The sequence below is a fragment of the Corvus cornix genome, chromosome 5, assembly GCF_000738735.6.
Source record: "Corvus cornix cornix isolate S_Up_H32 chromosome 5, ASM73873v5, whole genome shotgun sequence".
Classification (NCBI taxonomy): domain Eukaryota; kingdom Metazoa; phylum Chordata; class Aves; order Passeriformes; family Corvidae; genus Corvus; species Corvus cornix.
In genome coordinates this window covers 31806964-31829318 of record NC_046335.1, presented here as the reverse complement: position 1 = coordinate 31829318, position 22355 = coordinate 31806964, and the positions used below count along the sequence as shown (strand labels likewise).

Below are 22355 nucleotides of genomic sequence, written 5' to 3'. Positions count from 1 at the left end.
TTCCTTGATGTCAAGCACTCTCATGATCATGGGGATGAAATATTTCTTTTTCTATTTCTTCCTACCAAGTGTGGGAAGATCATATGCAGAAGTTTAAGATCAAGTGCAAATTGGGCATATTGGTGTTTAGTTCTACTTTCTGATTACAATGTTGTAGAATGCATAGCATTTAGTCTTTCAGTAGTGCAGGCTGCACTTTGAAAGTTCATCAACATTCAAGTCTTTCAACCAATACTGTTGGTTTTTTCCCTTCTAGAAGTCATAGATCATAGGGGAAAAAAGCAACAAAAAACTACCTTTTGTATACAATTGTCAATGATTTTTATTATGAAGCATAATAAATATTACATCAGAACAACTGCGTTCAAAATGTACCTGCAGATGAAAATCAAGATAAAATCTGAAAAAAGTCCAAATAACACTAGAGCGATTTTCTTTTCATCCTACTTTTCTTTAAACTCCTAAGACTGTAGTAAAATGCAGGCGATGGTAACATTTACTTTCTAAGGCAATGAGATTTCAGCAGAAGCACCTGCATGTGTGTTCTGTGTGAATAGCCTCATGCTTCAAAGCACTTCCCCTGGTTTCTTTTATTCTTGTCCTGACTCTTAAACGTCCTTATTTCACTATGGATCAGAACTATCTTCCTTTGTAATGAGATTAGAACATATTTAGTCTCCATCAGAAGACAAGAGTCTTTTAAATGAGAAATAAATCAGGTATCAAGTACGAAATTTAAAGAAATACACACATACATACTTTTCCTGCTCTATGATTTTGACCATTCTACAACACAGAAGCAGCTTGCTCTTGACTATCAGTGGTCTAGAAACTCTGGCATTGATATTGAAAAAAATATTTCTACTTTTGTTTTATGTAATTATTTTTATTAACATTTAAATCTAAGCCTTAAGTGACAAACATGGATTGAGCAGACCTGACTACTACTTTTAGACTTTTCTTCAGCTTCATATAAAAAGGTTGGTTTCCAATTTTTCTAATTTTTAAAATAACAATTCACATCTATTTGCACATCACAGGTACATTTAAATTTTTTTTAAAAAATGTTTTGGTATGCTTCACAGAACTTTTTCCTAGCTGAGATCTAATTTTCTGATGTATCATTGCTCAATAAACTCTGTTCTCTGTAATAAATAGCAGTAACTATATGGAAGAAATTCTGTAATTTACATAATAAACTGCATAATACACAGAGTATTCTTTGGCAGGGAAGCAGCAAGAAGGATACCAAGAGTACATATTCTGGGGTTTTTTTACATTAGTAGGTTTTTGAAGAACTTACCTAACAATTTGTAAAGAAGATTCAAAATTTCTTTCCATGATGTACCATGTTCTTCTCTTGTAATTCCTGCAAAATGAGCTGCGCTGTTGTAGTCGTTTAAGCGATCAATGCAATTTAGAACTAGTGCCAGCATTCCCTAAACATATATGACAGAGAGGAAAGTGAACTGTACATGAAAAAGCATTGGTTGTTGGTTTTTTAAAGACTTTTTCCTGTATGAATTGGAATGTTACATTATCTTAAATAAAGAAAATCCCAAGCAACAAACCAACTGTGCTTAGAAGATCTGAATATGTATTTTCCTGTATAAAAAGAATTAATTTTAGAGAAAGATTCTATACTGTTCCTTATACAACTAGGTATTACAAAAAATAAGGAATAAAAATCTGAAAATAAAGGCTTTTACAATTTTTAACACTCTTTTTTACATAAAATCTTCCTTGCATAAGGAAAAAATGCTTTAAATTTAGATAAAAATGAATTTTCATTGATTAAAAAAGGTGGAACTTTTACTATCCAATAAAATATCTGTAAACCAAAGAATTTTAAATACTAGAAGAGATTTGTAACTTCAGTTTGATTGCAGAATCAAATGGTATTGAAATCTGCAAGCAATTCAAACATGTCTAAAAGCATCATAAAATATGTTTAGTATTTCTACAAAAATGTAGTTATTTCATTTTCAGAGAGGAGCACTCCAATAATTGTGTAATACATATCCTTCTCTAAAACTGGCATTCTTAGAGTTTCTAGAGATAAACAGTTACAGGCAGATTCACAGGGCAGAAGAGACATCAGAAACAACATCCATTATTGACCCAGGTTTTATTATTCGATTGGAGTGTCCAGGTTGTATTACTTCACTGAGAGAAAAAGAAATTTCTTGTAAAAATTGTTTCTTGTAAAATGAGAACTTTTTAAAGGTGCTCAGAAGAATTAAGGTCAAATTTTGTGACAGAGTGTGTGGTTTGTGACAAGTTTAATATACTTTTATATATATGTATATCTGTCTCAGCTGGGAACATTGCATTATAGATCATATGCATATATCTAGATGACAACAAGCATACATCTAAATTCTTCTCAATGTTCATGAGAAAATACACTTAAAATTAAAATAATGTCAAAATCCCTCTCCATATACCTCTTCTTTGAATAGATTTTGTCTGTTTTTGAGTGAGCGAAGTTTGTTTTGCTTATCTTCATGTTGCAGGTATTCTTCGGGAAGCTGGAAGTAAGTGATCAGGTCTTGCAGAGTCTGAGCCATCTCCTCAACAGGCAGGGCAGTGGGTGATAGTGCTCTGTTGTTTCCACTATGGAAAACAAGACTGGCAGCATTCATCATTTTCCCACTGTAATTTACAGCATTATGTAGTAGCCTATTCTCTTTTGATATCTAAATCAACTCTTGTTACACATATGAACATGAGCAACAGATGATCTGAACTGAACATCATTCAAACATCTATTATTTGGGTGTCTAGCACTTAGAGCTTCCTGAAGTGGAATCATGTTTCCCTTTCTGCACTGATATAAACAGAGAGAATGTTTAAAAAAAATGAAAAAAATAGAAGAAACATAATTTAGCAAAAAGAAAACAAGATGAAAGCTGTACCAAAGTCCTTTTCTATGGTAATTGATTTTGTTTAGATAATTTAAATCCCATTAAAGTTATAGGTGTAATGTTCAATAACACCCACTCTGGAAAAAGAGCACAAAAGTAGTAGGTAATCCTAACCATGAATAACATCTTCTGTATCTATTCCGTATAGGAAACAAAGAAGGGCGTGATTTAAAAATATAAAGCTTTTCAAGGAATCTCTGTTGCCAGTAAAATAATGTCTTTTTCTGTTCAAGTATTTTCTCAATCTTGTGTGATAACCCAGTTTTCCACAGCCTGACTGCTATAAATAGTATCATCTAGCAAGCACTGACTGCTGGCAAAGGTGGCTCTTTTTTATATCCTCAGCCTAAGAAATACAAAGGAGTGGTGCAGGTTCTTGAGATACTGAGGTAATGTTTTAAACACAGGCTCATATGGTGGGCAAATAATTAATTACAAACTCCTTTTTCTTTATTTTTTAATCAAATATTGCATCAGGTATTACAAGGGTCAACACTTCATCATCATAATTAAAACTTCTGCAAAGCAGTACAAAAAAATAATTTCTTCAGTACAAAATACATTCTTACAGATTTAATTACACAAAGTTCTAGATACCATTGAATACTCACTAACAGAGTTGGACTAAGATCAGTTAGCATGTTTTCTTCAACCTGGATTATGATTCAGCTTGTTTCTGGCTTCAAGGTATTTGATTTAATAATCTCAGATAATCTCAAATAAATTGTTCTATCTATTTAATGGCATTACTAATCAAAATTGCAAATTTAAATCCATAAAAGTGTATTTCTAATAGCTTCTAAATTCAAACACTTGAAAGCAGGACATAAGGATTCTTTTAGAGAAATACTTATATTTCAGAATACTTTAAAAACGGGGTAACAACTACCTTATAAAGTGGCTGAATAAACTTGTAGTATTGCGAATGATTCGAGCAGCCTGGGATTCCTCACGCTGGCATCTTTGTAATGTGAGACCATCATCCATATGACCTTCTTGGTGTAATATAACCTATTGAAAGTCAGAAATGATCATGATAATTACTTAAAAACATTTTTGCTTTTAAATCTTTTTCAACTCATTCCAATACTGCGCTGAAAAAAGTCATTTATATAAATACAAATGTGTTAAGCACTTTATCTGGACATCTATTCAATAGCTACAAGTTTTTCAGTCTCACATAAGTTATTCAGAGAAGACAATGTAATTTATTTTTATTCTTCCACAATTCCTTAAAAAGATACTCCTAAAAAATACTTCAAAATTTTAACAAAAAATTTCATTCTTTCTATATTCTAGCTCTCAGGGAAAGAGGAACTTCGTTTTCTTATGCATCATTTATGAAAGGATTCTTGTGTTAAGACTATTGACAAGAAAAATCAAGCTGGAGTGACAAAAATTACAATGCAGCTAAAGGAGCAACAGTGTTTATGAGCAACTTCTGATTCGTTTAACTATTTCTACACAATATTTTGGATTCTTATCAGAACCAGATATGAACATAATATGAATTTCAAGCAATAACAGAGATCCTTTGGTGGGGTTTTAATCTTTCACGTTGAATAAACACATGTCACAGAACGCCAGCATCACTTTTAGGTATCACAAAAACAAGTCTTGGCCATTTTGAGTCCTTAAAATCCTACAGCAATTTTGTAAGAAGTAAATGTGAGTTATCCTGCTTCTTTGTCTACTGAATTCTCCACCAAAAATGTATCTTTTTACCTCTGAATTAGTAAAAATTTGCAACCCACCTTCCCAGTTAGCAGAATAATTCCGAGGGCATGAACAGTTAACAAAGAAACTAGGAATGTTATACAAATGTTATACAAATGGGAAAGTTATTTACCAACAGCTTTTGTACGTACTAGTATATAGATACATCAAAGCACTGGGAAGTGATGTTTTTCTATGCTTGGCAGAAACTACTCTACACATGTGCTCTCTTCCTTCATGCTGAGGAAGAGCTTTTAAAAGAGACAAACATCACCTGCTGTGTTTATCTGGACAGCAGAATCCACGGAAATACGATGGAGAAGATTGGGAAGATATTTTTGAATTATTATTAATAATATTTTCTTAAGGGAGACTAGTTTAAAATTTGGTCATCTTTCCTATTTTTTCAGATATTTCTTTATATAGAATCACATTGTGGTTGATTTTGCTAGCTTAAATATCACTGTTTCCATAGAGAAGGTCCTGAGGTCTCTAAACTGAGGAGTAAGTGAAGATCTGCTCTTCCCATCACAAAACTAGTAAGAAAACATTTGACAATCAAATAATATTTCCTCAGGCCATTGCGTGTAGCTCCAGATTTTGGAGCTACAGGAATGAAAACATTTGACAGATGGGGTATTAGAGCTGTCATGCCTTGTAAAATGATTGCATTTTCATTACTGTAGAGCAGATAAGGACTCTTCTCCCTAAGTATGCAGTGGATGAGGGAAAAGTCTTTTAGAAGGACCTCATCTTTCCTATTTCTCTGACCAAAAAAAATAAACCAAACCAGAAAATCAACAAACTGCCCAAACCTCAACTAAATCATTCAGAAACATGGCAATGACAGAAAAGTGCTATTTAGAATTCCAGTAAGTACATCACAGGCAGAAGCATCCAGCACTACATCAATTCCTCAGATAAAACACTTCTCTGCTTATAAAAAGGGGCATTTGGCACTGCCTTGCTTGTTGAAATACAGCAAGGCATTGACCAGCACTGTGAGTAATGGCCTCTAGAACATGAATCCAAATCATGTAGCATATGTTTTTCTGTTCCCTGAGCTCTGGCAATTCAGAGCTCTGCAGGAGTTCATTGCTTGCACAAAAGCAAGCTCTCAAACTGAAAAGACAGACATCCATCACTCACTGGATGGTGGAAGGATATTGACTAGAATATTGACGTAAACATTAACATTACCTGGCAAAATCTTGAATCATTGGTTACCACAATCTCAGAGTGAGAAAACATTAAAATTCTGGCAGAAATAATGAAAAAAAATCCTCATAAATGATGCCAGAATTTCCTTTATATTTGTTAGTTTAAAAATTCAGTACATGAAACTACACCAAACCCAAATAACATAAATTTTCACTTGGAATTTTTAGTATTTTATAACAGAACTAATCTCATAGTTGTTTTCTCCTCTCTATATCCTTACAGAAGCTGACAGTGATAACAGTCAGGTTGTGTCAGAAAAGCATCCTTTCCCTCTTGCAAAAACAAGGTATTTCTCAATCCTCCTGGGCTAATGAGTCATGTTACAGAAAGTGCAGGCCAGCTTCTGAAGGAATACAGTGACTGAAAGTGAAAATTGCCTAACGCAATGGTGGGAGAGGATGAATATAAAGCAATTACTTCAGTTCTAATGCAGAAAAACTAATTTTATATGAAAATTAAAGGGATATATACATCTAAAGTTGCTTATAAGATTATAGCCTGAAATCCAATATTGCAGGGTATGAAAAACTGTTTCTCGCCTCCACATGAATATCAATTGCTTGAAGCTAGAGGGTTTGGATTTTCTTCTGTTTGAAGGCACTTAACAAGACAGAATTCTCCAGGTGAGAGGGCAACAAAAGATTTGAAGTCTTTGAACATGAATGAAACAGTTTCAAAGGAGACTAAAACCGACAGGCAATTATGGAGGTTCTTTTAGTCCCTTGCTGCTGAGCAGAAAACTGGAGAAACAAAATACTAAACGCCACGGGAAGCTATTGTAAAATTCTTTCTTGAATACAGAGGAAGAATCTACACATTACCTTTTCAAGAAGTAAAATTGGACTCTCTGAGGAAACAGAATGACATAGCCAGTTCTGGCATAGGAAAGGAAGAGGCCATCATTGTGTGGTTTAATTTTTTATCAAGAAAATACTGAATCACTGGCATTTAAAGAATTTCTCTGATCAGGTTGCTGAGAAGTGAAGGCGTTGGGCACTCACTGCCCATTGATGATGACCATGTGTGCTGCATATGAATAAATGTGATTATGCCAAGGGAGTGTGATGACAACCTTCTTGTTTTATACTATGGTGCTTGTGTATGGGTATTCTCTTATGAATGTACATGTGTACAAGTAACTAAAGAAGAATTCCAACTTCTTTTCAGTATTGAACTTTTTTATTTTTTCTTTTTTCATGTTCTAATGATGGGTTCAAGTTGTAAAAACCTACAAATAGAGAATCAAGGAATCCTTTGGTAATGATGCAGTTATGTGAAGCTAGTACTAAACCCCTTGACACTGAATGAAATATGAGCATAAAATTTGAAGAAATAACAGGTCATTTGCCTGTAATTAAGAATATAATTGTACCTTAAAATCAAAAGACTGAGAGAAAGACCTTGATGTCACATCACTGTCCTGGGTTGCAGTGTATTCTATTACCATCCCCATCAGCTGTTGAAATCAGGTGGGGCAGTGTTTCCTTGCCTCCTCCCCCCAGACTATCTCTCTGTTAATGGCCCATCATTGTCCTGCCGCCTGACTCAGAGATTACCCCCTCCGGACCATCTTCTGCTAATGAGCCTAATCAACACTTGGCCTCATGACTCATTACCCCATTGTGAGATGCTCCACCCAGAGGGAGGAACCAAGCATCCCATCGTGGATATAATCTGAGGCTGAACACCAGAGACACCGGCTTCCCACTGGATTTCCAGAGGACAGGAGCTACACAGCCACCATTGGACTTCCTGAGGAAGAGCAGATTGTTTTACTACAGGATCACCGCTTCAGAGGACTGCAGCCACCATTCTACCAGACTGCTACCACCACCCTGCCTAACAGGGTGTCAGGTTGTACCTTGACTCTGTCAGTTTGACAGTGTTTTCTTTTACCTTTTTTTTTTTCCCCTTTTCTTTAATTTCCATTAAATTGTTATTCTGACTTGGTGCCTCCCACTGGTTTGTTTTCAAACTAGTACAATCACAAATACATCTAACATTTTGGGAGGAAATAATTCTCTAATGTCCCTTAAGAAACTTGATTATTTTCTAAGGCCTTTTCTGAAGTGACAAATTTAATTGCCATTTCACATAACATACTTAATTTAAAAAATCTAAAACACCATTGATTGTAAGATGACTTATTAGTTTTCACCAGTTACAACAGTTAAAATTAGATTTTAAATAATTATGCAAATCAGCAATTTCCTTTTTTTACTGGTGCAAAAAAATAAAAATTGAGCATAATAATAATAATTTCTTCTGAGAAAAAAATGTCATTTCTTAATAACGAGGGTTTTTTTCAATTATATAATTACATTAATATCCGTCACTGTTTTCATTTTCAGAGTGAAATATTCACATGTTCAGTAGAAGAGCACAAACAATTAAACCCACAAAGACTGATTTCACAAGTTTAAAAAAAAAAAAAAAACAAACATTACCTTTCTTTTCAAGGGACCTAAACGTGCTGATTTAGCATCCTGTGCTTTGTAAGTCAACCATAAGGCAGTGGCCACATGTTGGACAAAACAGATTGAATCTCCGTACTTTATTTCTGGGATTCCCATTCCATCAATGTCACGTTTGAGACTAGATTCCTGCTTTTCTTTCAGCTCCTAAGGAGATAAAATAAAGTTGGTATTTAATCTCTGTATTGGAATAGGGTAAAGCATTGAATTCTACACTGATATATATTCCAATACTGAACAATATTTATGCTACTTATGCTGTTAAGATGCAGCTAGATTTCAATTCACATAATTTCTGCTTCTATCCAATTACTCTTTCAGACTGTGATTAAAAATAATTTCAAATCTGAAGCATCATTTTCCCTGAAGCAAGAAAAGTCACGTAAAATCCATTACAGTGGATTCATACAAAAAAAACCTTTAGATTTTTATCATAACCTATTCAATAATGGAGTTACTGATGTAAGTAAAGTCTATGTAGCCAACATTTTTGAATTTTAGCCTAGACAATAAAAATAAAAATTTTGTAATGTAGTTAAAATATTTTTATGCCAAATATTTTTTGTTTATAATTTGTATATACAGATACACACTTTGCTTAAAATAATGCCTCTGTATTGAACAACGAGCAAAAAAAATATTCATTATTTTAAAAGTACAATTTGTCTTTTATATTTACTTTTGCATTTCTCAATTTTTTACATATATTTATATCAGTAAATAAATAAATGATGTTTTTCTATATCCACTTTGTAAGAAGACTTGGATTCTTTCAAACTCTTTTATAGACATTGCTCAATGCTTGGCTGGAACACCCATTTTTTAAGCCAAATTTATTTTTTAATGCCATTATTTTTCATTTAAAACTGGGGGCTTTTAAGACTTCAGCACTTTATTTTAAAGTATTTGTCCTTTAAAACATTAATTCAGGAATAAGAACAGAATTATGCTGCAAACTTTGTAATGGCAAGTTATGGATACACGTGACTCAACAACAAAAAAAGTAAATAGAGTAATTAAATAACATCATTTTTCTATGATTGCAATGGCTGATGGATTTAAGTGTAGATAGTTGTTAATTTTTTGCTAAGTAAATAAAATATGTTAGAAATTAATATGCAGTCTAAATTTCTATATGTGTAACAAGGTTTTTTTATTTCATTTCAGATTACATAGTGTTCTACATCTGTGGAGTAAACAGGAGTTTTATTTTATCCATGCTAATCTGCTTTCATTTATATGTAATTTAACTGTCAAATTTGAACAATAATTTCAGTTGAAACAGGTAGCATTATAATGCCAAGATGAAGTTGAATGAAATTACAAGATATTCCTTGGATATACCATTGCAATTTCAAGGCTATGGGGAAAACATGTCACATCATATTTGTGTGGACTGAGCTATCACGTACAGAAAAAGATTAACTATTTCAATACACTTTTGCAGTGGGGAGATTAAGTGAAAAATACAATAAAATAGAACAAATTCACTGACTTTCAGCAATTTATTATTTGTCTTTACGAAGTATCCTGAAGATTAAAACTTTTTTTCTCAAATATTGTGTCCACATCTATAATCAAGTATCAATGAAAATTTCAGAGAGAAATCATAATGTGGTAAGAAACAATCCTAATTAAATTTTTTTTTTTAAAACATGGAGTGATACTGATGCCTGTTGACAACACTAGACATAGTGAAAAACCCCAATTTTTTAAAATTTCAGAAATAAATCTTTAGAATTATTTCAGGGGCCTGAAAGCTGTTTTCACTTTGAGAAATACAGCATAACTTCCTCTTCATCATGTTTTGCTCTTTGCACTCTGTCCAGCTTCTCTAGGATTTCAGCCAAGAAATTTGATCGCAGTGTGCAAAGACACGGTGTATTTTATAACAGCTGAAAAGTCTAGGCAGATAAAGATTACTGGGGGAGAAGGGGAATAAAAAACTTCTCTTATTTAGATATTTGTACATATCTTAACAGTGAAGTATCCAACACTTCTGGTTTTAAAACCCTCTCTTCACAACCTAGTCTCAGTTTAACTCCCTGAGGCTCTGAATTAATCAAATCAGAGAAAGAAAATCACATCATGGGCCTGGAAGGTGGCAAGGGAAAAATAATAACAACAACAAAAAAAAAATACCCCAAACCAAACAAACAAAAAAGATGGAATGAAAAAAAGAATTTGAGGGCAAAGCTGTCAAATATGATATTTTCAAAAGATGTTTAATATACGAGAGGAAGCACAAGAATTAGAAAGTGAGAAAGAATCATAGATTTCTACCTGTCAAAAGGAATATAAGGAATAGTAAAGTGAACAGGACAAATAAACTCAACTTTCTTTACAAAGACTTTACAATAGTAAAAACACAGTAGGGGATACATTTTTGCCAGCTTAAGTGCTTGTTAAGACAGTGCCAAGAATGGCAAAACAACCTGTCTGCTGAACTCTTACTAAATCTAACTTGCATGAGCCAATTAAAATTTTATCTTTTAGTACTGCACACTGTTATTGCTTTAAAAGTATTGCCATAGATACTCTAATTCAGCAAAAGAAAAAGAGAAAAGGTCCACAGATTTAAGAGCTATCTTGCTACTGGTCTTATTGTACTCTGCATATTTTGCTTTATATATTTGTACATCCCAGTAGACAAGGGAAAAGAAAGTTACTTTCATTTCACCTTCTATTTTCTGTTCTCATAGAAAATAAGTAGAAAAAATAGCTTAATACTGTATTTGAAATGCAGTGCTTACTGGGAAATTATGAAATACTAACTTAAAAATAAGTATTTGAACTTTCAGAGACAAATGTAGATAAAGGCTCTGCAATACCTATGATCTTATTCCAAAACCAAATTAAACTTTATGATTACTACCATACTATTATGACATCCTAATGCCATTTTGAGTCCCTCAGACAGCTACATGCTGGCAGTAATATTAAAATGATATCAAATCCTTCTGCATGAGTCATCTGTGACTTTTGAATGTATCAGAATGTTACTTACCAAGACTATACCAATAACATCTTCATTGTCACTTGTACATACCACCACAAAAATTAAACATGAAATCTCAAATATTAATTCTGGCCTACACAAATTAATATAAACAATTATTTTTAAATATGCTCCTGTTTCCACTGTGTTTAGTCTCAAGGAAATTTGTAAGCAGACCCAAGATTCTACTCAGCAGTGTATACTGAGCCAAGTACTGTGCTGGAATGAGAACATCCCATTTCAAAACAGGATTCCATCTGGTGTAGAGGAACTGCTGTCTCTGTTGTCACAAGGCATTACAGAACTGTTGACATTTTAAAACTTGGTCAAAAGTAAGCTCTATATTAAAACCAACAAAAGATGTAATTTGGAGTGGGAAGTGGTCCATCAATTTCTGATGCTTGTAAAATTAGTTTGCAGCAATTAGCAGTAAGCAGGCATGTATTGCATATGTTATTTTCATTGAAATCAGCACCATAGTGTTCTTTAGCATATAGCTTAACTTTTTTTAAAGTTTCCTTCTGTTCTTATTTATGTAAGAACGTTAAAGAAAACTCTGATTTGAATTTTATAATTTTAAATTAGTTTCAATTTCCAGTGTTATCCATCAAAAGAGAAAAAAGAGTGAAAGTAAATACACTTTGAATGCAACCACAGGTATTGAAAAGCAAGAAAAACATTGCTAAAGTGGAATATAACAATATTGAGGAAGAAGGTGCATTTTCAACAAGAAGGTCTGTGTAACAACTGCTGGAAAAGTAAGACTTTATTTAAGTCATGTGTTACAGGCTACTGGGAAGCCTTGGGGATTTGCATATTCACATAGCTCTTCTTTCTGGCAAAGATAATATGTTTTTTCTATAAAACCCTTTTGCTGGCTTCCAAGCCAGAAAGAACACCGCAATGGAGAAAAGTTTAATTTCCTTTTGGATACTCTGCAGCAATGCTTATTGTAAGCAACCTGGTCTGAACTGGTGTTGACCCTACCTGGAGCAAAAGGCTGGACTAGATGGCTTCCCAGAGTCCTTTTCAATCAGAATTATTCTATTAGTCCAAGGGGTGGGAGTGCTATAAACAGACAGGTATCCAGCACCCTATTTTGAGAATCTGTACACAGCTGGACATGAAGACATTAGACGGATATCTTGAAATTTCCCTGAATTCATGCCTTGCAAAGGTACATGCAATTGAAAAGGTTTCTTCATCAGGAAAATGAACCAATAAAAGGTTTGCAAATACATATATGCAGAAATTTGGATAAAACCACCTGTGTATATCTAGTCTAACTATTAACTTCTACAGTCCTTTTTTCTCTCAATTTGTGTGAAAACAGCACTTGGCTTTAAGAGCCTTTTTCTTCTTACAGTCCAGGTCAATCTTTAGGGCTTATTCTCTTCCCAAACATTGCCTTTCTTTCTTCAGGAAGAGTTATCATTGATTGTACCCCTCATCTTTGGAAACACTAATGTCTCTGCCTATGGGACAGTGCAGCTCTTACCTGTCCAGCAAATAAATAACAATTCTTTTCCTTGGCACCAAATTCATAACCTATCATGAGGTAAAAATATTCTTTTCTATCTAGGACAGCACTAATGGGACAGGATGATGAGACACTGAGCTTGAATTTAATATAAAAATGTACATTAACAACCATATTATGTATTAACACAGTAGGCATGAATGACTTCTGCATAATTAATTACTACGGTACTTCAGCTTAGTCATTTTGTGCACTGCAATAAATTTCACTAGTGTGCCTTTGAGGCACACCTCAACAAAAAGAGTAAGAAAATTGGGCATGTTTACTCAATGTACAGAAATTATTTTATGAATGTGCATACATAAACACTAAATTTAAATACTCAAAATTCATACATATATATGCATGGGTTAAAATCTTGAAAAACAGCAGGACAGCTGGTGTCCAGTTAGGCAGTTGTTGTAGTCGCTAGGTACGCAGGATAGGAAAAGCAGTGGGTGAACAGATCGCTGGAGGGGTTTTCAGCCACAGATCGCCACAGGCAGTGAGTACATCAAAGGAATTTTAACTCAATGTTTAACCAGTAACTGTGGCACTCCTGGGATACTCATCATTCTTTCCAGGGTGCCATGATTTGCCAATAATGGAAAAAAATTACAGCTGTAATAAATGCCCCGGCACAACAATTTTTTTTTTTTTTAACATTTTCAATTATTTTGATAGGCTAAAATAAAAATTCTTGAAATTTCAAATGCATTCACACTAATATTATTTTAAACATGCTAAAAAGAAGTATTTGGTTTATTATACTAAAAAAAGTTTAGCATTTGTCAAGACTCTTAGATTTCATCTAGTGTATAATTAATTTTAACGATTCTTTTTCACTTTCAGATTTCTTTTTTCTTAATGATCATATAGCACTCAGAATTTTGTGGAAAATTTAGCTTTTTGTAGTTAATAAAAATTCTATTGTAACAGCTATGGCAATTATTTATAAGTGAAATAATGAAAGAACATAAAAACTTTTAGTCATCTTTGATTATAAAACCTTTCACTTTCTGGAAAAAAAAGTGATTAATTTTGTGTACCTCCATAATCATTCTTCATTGTCTCTCTCTTGTAATGTTTTTCCCAGCTGGAACAATGCAAAAGCTAATAACATGCAATTAGCAGCTCACTAAAGAGCACAATTTGAAAACATATGGTTTAGAAATCACTGACTACATTTGCCTTACATTTAGGAAAAATTTGATTAAGTTCAGTTCTTATCAGCACACTGCATAAAGAATAGCAACTGAACTGAATGCAATTTAATTCAATTATGACAGATAGAGCTGGAATGTGTAACACTCTAATGAGATTCTGTCCAACTAAAATAAGTGTATAATTATTAAACTATTCATGTTAAACCACTGTATCTTGCACTGTATTTAGTTTCAATCTTGCTTTTTGAAACTGGTAGCAGTTTAGTTTATTCTAAAGTTTATTAATCAGCCTTATTTTTCCTCCATGAGACCTTTGTTATTCTTGACTCAGGTTGTTTACATTTGTATTTAAACGCACAATCCCTGGCATTTGCTTCAATTTAGAAATTACAAGTATACAGTTGTTGAAATAATTCAGACTTGGTATTTGAGTGCTCCACATTCAGAAAAAATTTGCATTGTTTTTATTTACCTTTGATGCTCTAAAACAAAAGGCAGTAGATGTTGTGTCCGACTTTTCTCTGTCTAATATTACTACTCCTTCATCTTCATTCAGAGCCAAGTACTTTCCTGTCGTAATATGTCGAAGACGGAAAGGCTGCCCCCATCTGATGTTACTTCCACTCCAGCTAAACATAAAAGACATCCAAAAATAGTTTCAGTAAGTAAAACTAGTATTTCTACTTTGGTTTTAAAGGATGTTCAGAAGATAGAATGTGCTATATTCCTTTTTGGTTCTGATTTCAATACTTGCATAAAACAGATGCAAAACTGTTAATTCATTTGCAAAGGGAATCCTGGTAAGGAGTATGGCTTCCATCTTGTTTCTACACCCTCTTTCCATCTTATCAGGGTGTTACATATGGTGTCCATAAAAAAATCCTACATGTGTAAATTAACTACTGTATTTTAGTTGACTGACTAAATAAACAAATTAAACCTAAGTGGGGACTCAACATTCCACAGACTTATCCTACATCTGTCTTAGTTATGAGGGTATTTCCCTTACAATCACAAACACACCAAGGGTAAAGCAAACATAGGGTCCAGAAGGCCATCAAAGGCCATACATGCTCTTATGATATGCATTGAAATGTCACTTGCAGGGAAATAACAGGCAGATAATCACATAGGAAGGAGATAATCTTAAAAAAAACCCAAAAAAACAAGAAACACAGAAGGGATATTACTGCTTTTATTTCCACTCACGCTTATAAAACTCCAAGTAAAACTAGGAATGCATTTTACTTTTGGAAAGAAGCAGTGCTTTAGTAGACGTATCTCATAGGCAATGCTGCTTTTGATATGGGAGACAGAAAAAAATCTATTCTATCACAGTACATTGCTTTTTGTCATCGACAGAGAGCCTACTAACACATACCATAATGCGTGGCAAATACGTATTCTGCCTTAAGAGTCTGTAACAATCAAATTTCTATTAATATAACAAAAGCTGCTAACAAAAGAAAAAAATTAAAAATACTGGTACCTTATTCGGAGAGGTTCTACTCTCCACAGCGACCTTGCTCGAATGCCAGCTCCTCCAGTTTCATAAAACACTTTCCTACAGAAAAGATTAAGACGACCATCCTCTTGTGTTTATTTGTGCTTACACAGTATTTATAACTTACTTTTCTGTAGACTGTACATGATTCACTACTTTTCTCCCAGTAAACAAATGTCATTGAATGGACAGAAGATTCCTACTCATCAGTGAGTCTATGATAAACAATCCCATTGTCCCAGGTAAATTAGATTATTTCCATTAAGGTAGTCTCTCTCAGGAGCTGATAAAAAGCTTAGCCTTGAAAGTGGCTGGGAAGATTTTCCTGTCATTTAACCTGCCATAAATATATGTAATTCCTACAGTTCCCAAGATATTAATCTACATTACTAATGGTTTTAAATACATACCATTATTTAAAATAAAGGTAAACATTTTCAGATGAAAACAACATGAACACAACATCAGAGACTTCATTCCTAAAATTACTTCTATGATTCTTATTAAAAGGCAAAAATGGTGGTGATAAAAAAAATTCTGAATTGTAATCCTCACAAAACAGATAATACATTCAGAGAAATAAAAAACAGGAAGTGAAAAGATTAAGGCTTTACTATAACTTAGTTTTCTTGAACTATTGGCTGAGGGTTAGTAATGTGTTCTAGTGCAGAAACTAATATTCTACTCAATAATCAAATAAAAACAATCTATGGTGGATTAGCCCTGTTCACAGGAAGTTTTTAATGTTTTAATAATCATTCATGTCTTGTCATCTAATCACCAGAATTTGTATAAACTTTCTCATTTATAATGAGTATAGGAAATACAATGGATAAAAGGAAAGGTCTGAATGCCTACCAAAAGATGAAAAACTTTTTTACATGTTACTCCTCTGAGAAGGACTAATTCATGCTAGCATCAACAGAAGCTGGACCTTCTATTGTACTTAAGTGTCTGAAAAAATGTGCAGCAAAGGAATTTAAAATCTGCCTTCCTGCTCTGGCAAACTTGACTGAATACTGCAAATGCATGCATAAAGATGTCACAATCTAGCTGTTATATAGCTGAACTAAAGTAGCATTTTGAAATGCAGAATTTTAACTGGTTTTCAAATTGTCAAATTCTTTTCCTATTTTCAACAGTTAGCAGGCAAAAAATTAAAAAGCTGTTTAGTATTGTTCTTATGCAACTATGAGACCTGAAAATTAACTTGTAAAATGAAAGTTGTGGTTTTCATATCTGAGCAAGTATTTCTAAACCTTTTCTTCTACTGAGAACACTTAAGAGTCTTTCTTGAGCAACACCAATACAATCCTGGAAGAATCATGAAATATACTGAGGCATGGCAGCACCCAGCTGCTTTATAAGATGTTGGACTTATATTTACACCTCTACTTTAGGAGTCACATTTAATGGCACACATGGGATATCAAATATTTTGAAATGTTAGTCCACCAGAAGAGTAAGAATACATATTCCTCATAGTAAAGGTAGTATTATTCTCTACACATCTTATCTTGCATGAAAATATTTTGGTACTCTAGAATAAAAATAAGCCAAAAAAACCGTAGCTGTCAATTCATCTTCATTTCCAGACTCCATGAATTTGATCTTTCAAGGTCAATTCCAACCTGAGTTGTTACATAATTCTATGAATATACTGAATGCAAAATAACTATCTGGAGTTCTTCATTTTCATTCTATGTCTTTGGTCCCACTGACCTTACTGATTTTACTTTTGGCAGACTCTAAATCCTAGCTAAGCTCAAACCTAAGTATTCATTCCCACTCTCTCTGACCTCCTTAATTTCTCCTTGGCCCAACACAGCCATTCTATCTCTAAAGGACTATCGTAGGTATATTTCAGTATCATAAATACAGTTCAGTTCAACTGATATAGTCATAGATATAGTCTCTGTTCACCTCTTATAATTCTAATTCCAATACATCTTAAAATTTAAAATATTTTTCCAGTTTTTGTACATACAACACCAGACTAGCATTAGTGACCTGCTCCTTCAGTAACAAAGCTGCACATAAAAAAGAATTGCTGCTTTTTCACAACAGCATCCACATAACTTTTTTTTCATCTACTTGATTCCATCTATCCATCTCTTTTTTCTCTTGCCAAGCTAGCCTTTTTGATGCTCAATATCTCCACCCCAAGTATTTCCATTTGGCCTATTACAAAAGACCTTCGAATTCTTGTCAGAGAATGGACTCTGTGTGAATTGTTAAAGAGCATCGTCTGCAGAAATGTTCAAAAATAAGATTTCTCTTCATCATTCCTGATGAAATGCATAGAACTGATTAAATAAAGAGAAATAAACACAATGGAAATAAACACAAACATTTTCTACATCTCTTTCTCCTGTTCTTATTACTAATTTGGGTTTTTTTGTATTTTCATTTTGTTTGACAATGTAAATGTGACTCCTACAACTATGACACCAGACAAACTTGGCCTTATGTCTGTTATTCAGTTCATAAATCCAAAAGACAGGATAACTTCAAATCATCTCTCACTATTACACATTTGAAAATGTTCAATATAGCATTCACTTTTTTTCCAATTTTAGGATTATAAATATATATATTTCATTCAGATGAATATACATTTTAATTTTACCCTTTTATTTACTTAACATAAAAAAACATGGAAACAAATCTTAAGGCAGTAACAGTAAACATCAACCCTGTATAAAAAATAACATCATACTGGTGAATAGGACTCTACAATTAGTTTTGCTATTAGCTATATCTGACTTCTAAATAAGTAACGAAAGTAGCAAAAACCAGCATTTCTGAACACACTGAAACAGCTCAGTGTCTATTTTAACCTTGCAAAAACAGGTCCTTTACAAAATAAGCCTGAATACAACATTTGTTCAACACAAAGTATCTAGATCCTTATACTATTGCCAGTATTTTTATACTAGGTGTGTACCTTCTCATACACAGTCAAAACTTTTTTTCTTTACACATATGAAGAAAACAGCAATAAAAAAATCACCAAGTGAATTTTTCTGGGTTTTGGGTTCTTTTTAAGATTTGGAGACATTTTTACTCCACAGAAACATAAACATGGAAAATTTAGAGCTGACAAGTTTACTGACATAATTGAATGTTACTTGTGGTATCAAATTACCTAAAGGACAACTTATTTGCCACAATGGATATAAAGGACTTAATTTTTAAATATGATTTTTAAAGCTAGCAGCTTTAAAATAGCAAAATTATTAGCTTTGCTTCTGATTAACAAAAAAATCAAAAAATACAGAAAAATTCTAATAATAAATCAATATAATAGATTAAAACTGTAGATATAGGTTTAATACAAAAGTGGTTTAGTCTAATATGACATGATTTTCCTAATATATTACTCAAATTTGAGAAAGCTAAAAACCTGCAAAAAAAAGTGCAAAATATATAAAATATGAAAGTCATTGTTAGAGGCCAAACTTACAGAGATTTTTTAGGGATTTTTTTTTTTTTCACATTACCATCCTCCTGCTAACACTTTCTTACCTCTACTTACAGCAGTATGCACTAGGGACAAGCAGCATAACAGGATGAAATCTCAGTGAAATCAACTACTTGAAATTCAACTATGAAAGAACTCATGACTGATTTTCTGCTTAGTTGTCTCAATTTCTTGTACAATGTCACTGCCTAATTAAAAACTGCTGTAAAGAGTGTTTATTCTACCTAACCTCAAATTCAATTGCAATCTGTTTCATTTTTGAAAGAAGGAAATATACAAAAATCGCACCATCACTTACTTGTGCTGTGAATCATTCTGATCTGTAGATGGAATTGTCAAGCACTCATCATGGCCATGGAAAAAACGTACTACATGCCCACCAAGAAGATATCCTGAAGAAGAAGTTCATTTACTCATTAGCTAAAACACTGACTATGAAAATAACACCCTCATAAAAGTTTAAAAAATTAAAAATACCTAGATAAGATATGTTTTCCAAATTTTCACTCATAACTGAAACTAAACAAGAACAAATTTAATGTGACAACATACTATTTTATAATATCTTTTTTACTTAAAATTATTTCTTCTGAAAATAAAAAAAAAAAGAAAAAACAAAACAAAAAAGGCAAACTTTTAACATTTAAAACTCAAATTAGGATTCTGAGACAGAAAAGCAGATTAAAAACTTCTTTAAAACAACAAAAACAATTATTGTTTTGAAAATTGAGTGCTTTAGGTAAAAGCCAAATCAAATAGGTAATACCATAGTTTCCTCCCCCTTAATACAGTTTAATTGATCTCAAAATAAAATAGTTTCATGAGTTCATCAGTTTGTTCTGACATTTATAATTTGTGTCAAAATCAAAAGTGCACAGCAGCAGCAGGAGACTGAGGGCAGAAGAGCACTTTGCAGCTCTGAAGATTAAGTTTAATGGAAGTTAGCTTTCCAACCCATTTAACACAGAGTACAGGTCAAAACCAGGCACTCTGCCTCACATTAAAAAGAAAAGACAAAGATGGTGTAGGAGAAGAATGATTCATCACACCCTAGTCCAAACTGTTCTGACCTTGTAAGTGAAATTATTGCCTTTTAAAAGAACACACATTAAGGAGGAAGTATAGAAGGAAACTGTCATATTATCCAGCTGATTCAATATAAATTTGTAATTTAGGAAAATTGTAACTGACAATAATCCTGCTGCCAACTAATGTAAAAGTCAAAGCAAAGACATAATGTGGAAAAAATATACTTTTCTGTTATTTATGTTTTCTCAGGAGTTTTACAAATACTGCAAAAAGGGCATTGTCTAATTCCCAATCCAGTTTTAGACTCAGGAAATCCCACTCTCTCTCTCTCTGTTCATTCCACTTGAGCTAGACTGCTATATTTTGACATATGATCACCTCTCACATAAACCATTCTGAGAACCTATATAAAATTGAACCAAAGCCTAAATAGTTGAGAAAAAAAATGATTGACACACAGAAAACCTACTTCTCTGCTTACCCAACACCTAATTTTTTTTGATTACAGTATTTTGAATTATGCAACCCATTCTGGGCTACACAGTATAAGGGCTCCAAGTACAGCAGAAGGCCACTGAGATGATTAAGAAATCAGTATATGTGACACATGAGGAAAGGCTGAGACAACTGGGACTGTTGTCGGAGAGGAGAGGAGAGGAGAGGAGAGGAGAGGAGAGGAGAGGAGAGGAGAGGAGAGGAGAGGAGAGGAGAGGAGAGGAGAGGAGAGGAGAGGAGAGGAGAGGAGAGGAGAGGAGAGGAGAGGAGAGGGGAGAGGAGAGGAGAGGAGAGGAGAGGAGAGGAGAGGAGAGGAGAGGAGAGGAGAGGAGAGGAGAGGAGAGGAGAGGAGAGGAGAGGAGAGGAGAGGAGAGGAGAGGAGAGGAGAGGAGAGGAGAGGAGAGGAGAGGAGAGGAGAGGAGAGGAGAGGAGAGGAGAGGAGAGGAGAGGAGAGAGGAGAGGAGAGGAGGAGAGGAGAGGAGAGGGAGAGGAGAGGAGAGGAGAGGAGAGGAGAGAGGAGAGGCTCTGGGGGGAACTTATCAATGTAAAGAGTATAGGATCAAGGTCTCTTCTATTGTGCCCAGTGACAGAATCAGAGGCAATGGGCCCACCCTGAAACATGACAGGGTCTGTTTGAACATCAGGAAACACTTTTTCATTGTGAAGGTGCCTGAGCACTGGCACAGGTTGCCCAGGCATATTGTGGAGTTTCCATCCCTGGAGACAGTCTAAACCTGTCTTGATACATTCCTAGGCAAACTGTTCCAGGTGGATCATCTTGGACAGTAGATTGGACCAGATCCTTTCCACCTCAATGACTGTAATTCTGTAAGCTCAGGAAGTTTAGCTGCCAAATCCCTTCAGATACAGAAATCTAAAATATACCACTGGTCTTCCATGATCTCTCTGCATAGCTCATTATGTTTTTCATCTGTTAAAAGTTTTAAACTTTGCTGTAGGATGGTTTTTCCATTTGCTTGTTTTTGTTTTACCTGTGAAGCCTGAGAAAACACAGCCTTTTCCAGGGTTGACCCCTATTCTGGGAACCTTTAAGGGCAGGTTCCCAGAAAGCCATTTTTAAATATCCAGCTCTAGCATGTCAAAGCAATCAGACAGTATTGCAAGCAAAATCCATATCCCATATGCTCTTAAAATGAAAACCTAAGACTCTGGGACAGGTTCCTTATGGGCTAGTGCACAGAAACACTGTGGGATGCTGATTTAAACCACTTGGGGCTAGAAGAGCCCAACCATAGCTCAAGTAAGACTACTAAATTAAGTCTAACTCCAGGCTAGTCATCTTCTATCAACACTTACTATGGCTGATCCCAGGGAAGTGCTGTATTTCTCTCAGTTCCCTTAGAGCTCCATTTTGTCCTATGATATTGTATATTATTATATAATAAATGATTAATTTTACAAACAAAGGATACAAAATGATCCTGACTTAAAGACATTTAGGTCATTTGTGAATGTCCTGATACTTTGAACAGAGAACAGGAGAGGTGAACTACAGTGTTTGCTATGTTAATGACAAAGTATGGCACTGAAATAAGCAGAGATACTGCGTGGATCAGATTTTCAGTACAGAACAAGACATTTCACAGAAGAAGGTGATGCTTTTCAAACATGACCATAAAGTGCTGTAAAATTTCTAGAAAGAAATCCTTTGATTTAGGCTGAATAAGAGAAGACAATAAGGATGCATGGCTGTAACATCCAGAAAGGATATTGAGGAAATGCCCTTAAAAAACAGAACTAAGAGACTGAAATAGGAACTTTGAGAAAACTGCTTTCCATTTGCCTGTACCTTTATCTCTCT

The 22355-nt window shown here is 33.9% G+C and overlaps 1 protein-coding gene across 13 annotated transcripts in view; it reads right to left on the bottom strand.

Moving 5' to 3' along the window:
- Positions 1-22355, bottom strand: part of RYR3 (ryanodine receptor 3) — a 202162-nt gene that overhangs the window by 121738 nt on the left and 58069 nt on the right. For 9 of the 13 annotated variants that reach the window (XM_019280191.3, XM_019280207.3, XM_019280202.3 and 6 more), the window contains exons 9-15: positions 19308-19401; positions 15511-15585; positions 14494-14650; positions 8312-8485; positions 3817-3938; positions 2448-2655; positions 1304-1439 (exon numbers count right to left, since the gene is read on the bottom strand). In XM_019280191.3, the coding sequence (XP_019135736.3) occupies positions 1304-1439; positions 2448-2655; positions 3817-3938; positions 8312-8485; positions 14494-14650; positions 15511-15585; positions 19308-19401 (966 nt within the window). The remainder of the gene's footprint in view (positions 1-1303; positions 1440-2447; positions 2656-3816; positions 3939-8311; positions 8486-14493; positions 14651-15510; positions 15586-19307; positions 19402-22355) is intronic. The other 4 variants (XM_019280223.3, XM_039551883.1, XM_019280231.3 and 1 more) reach the window with 1 other exon arrangement.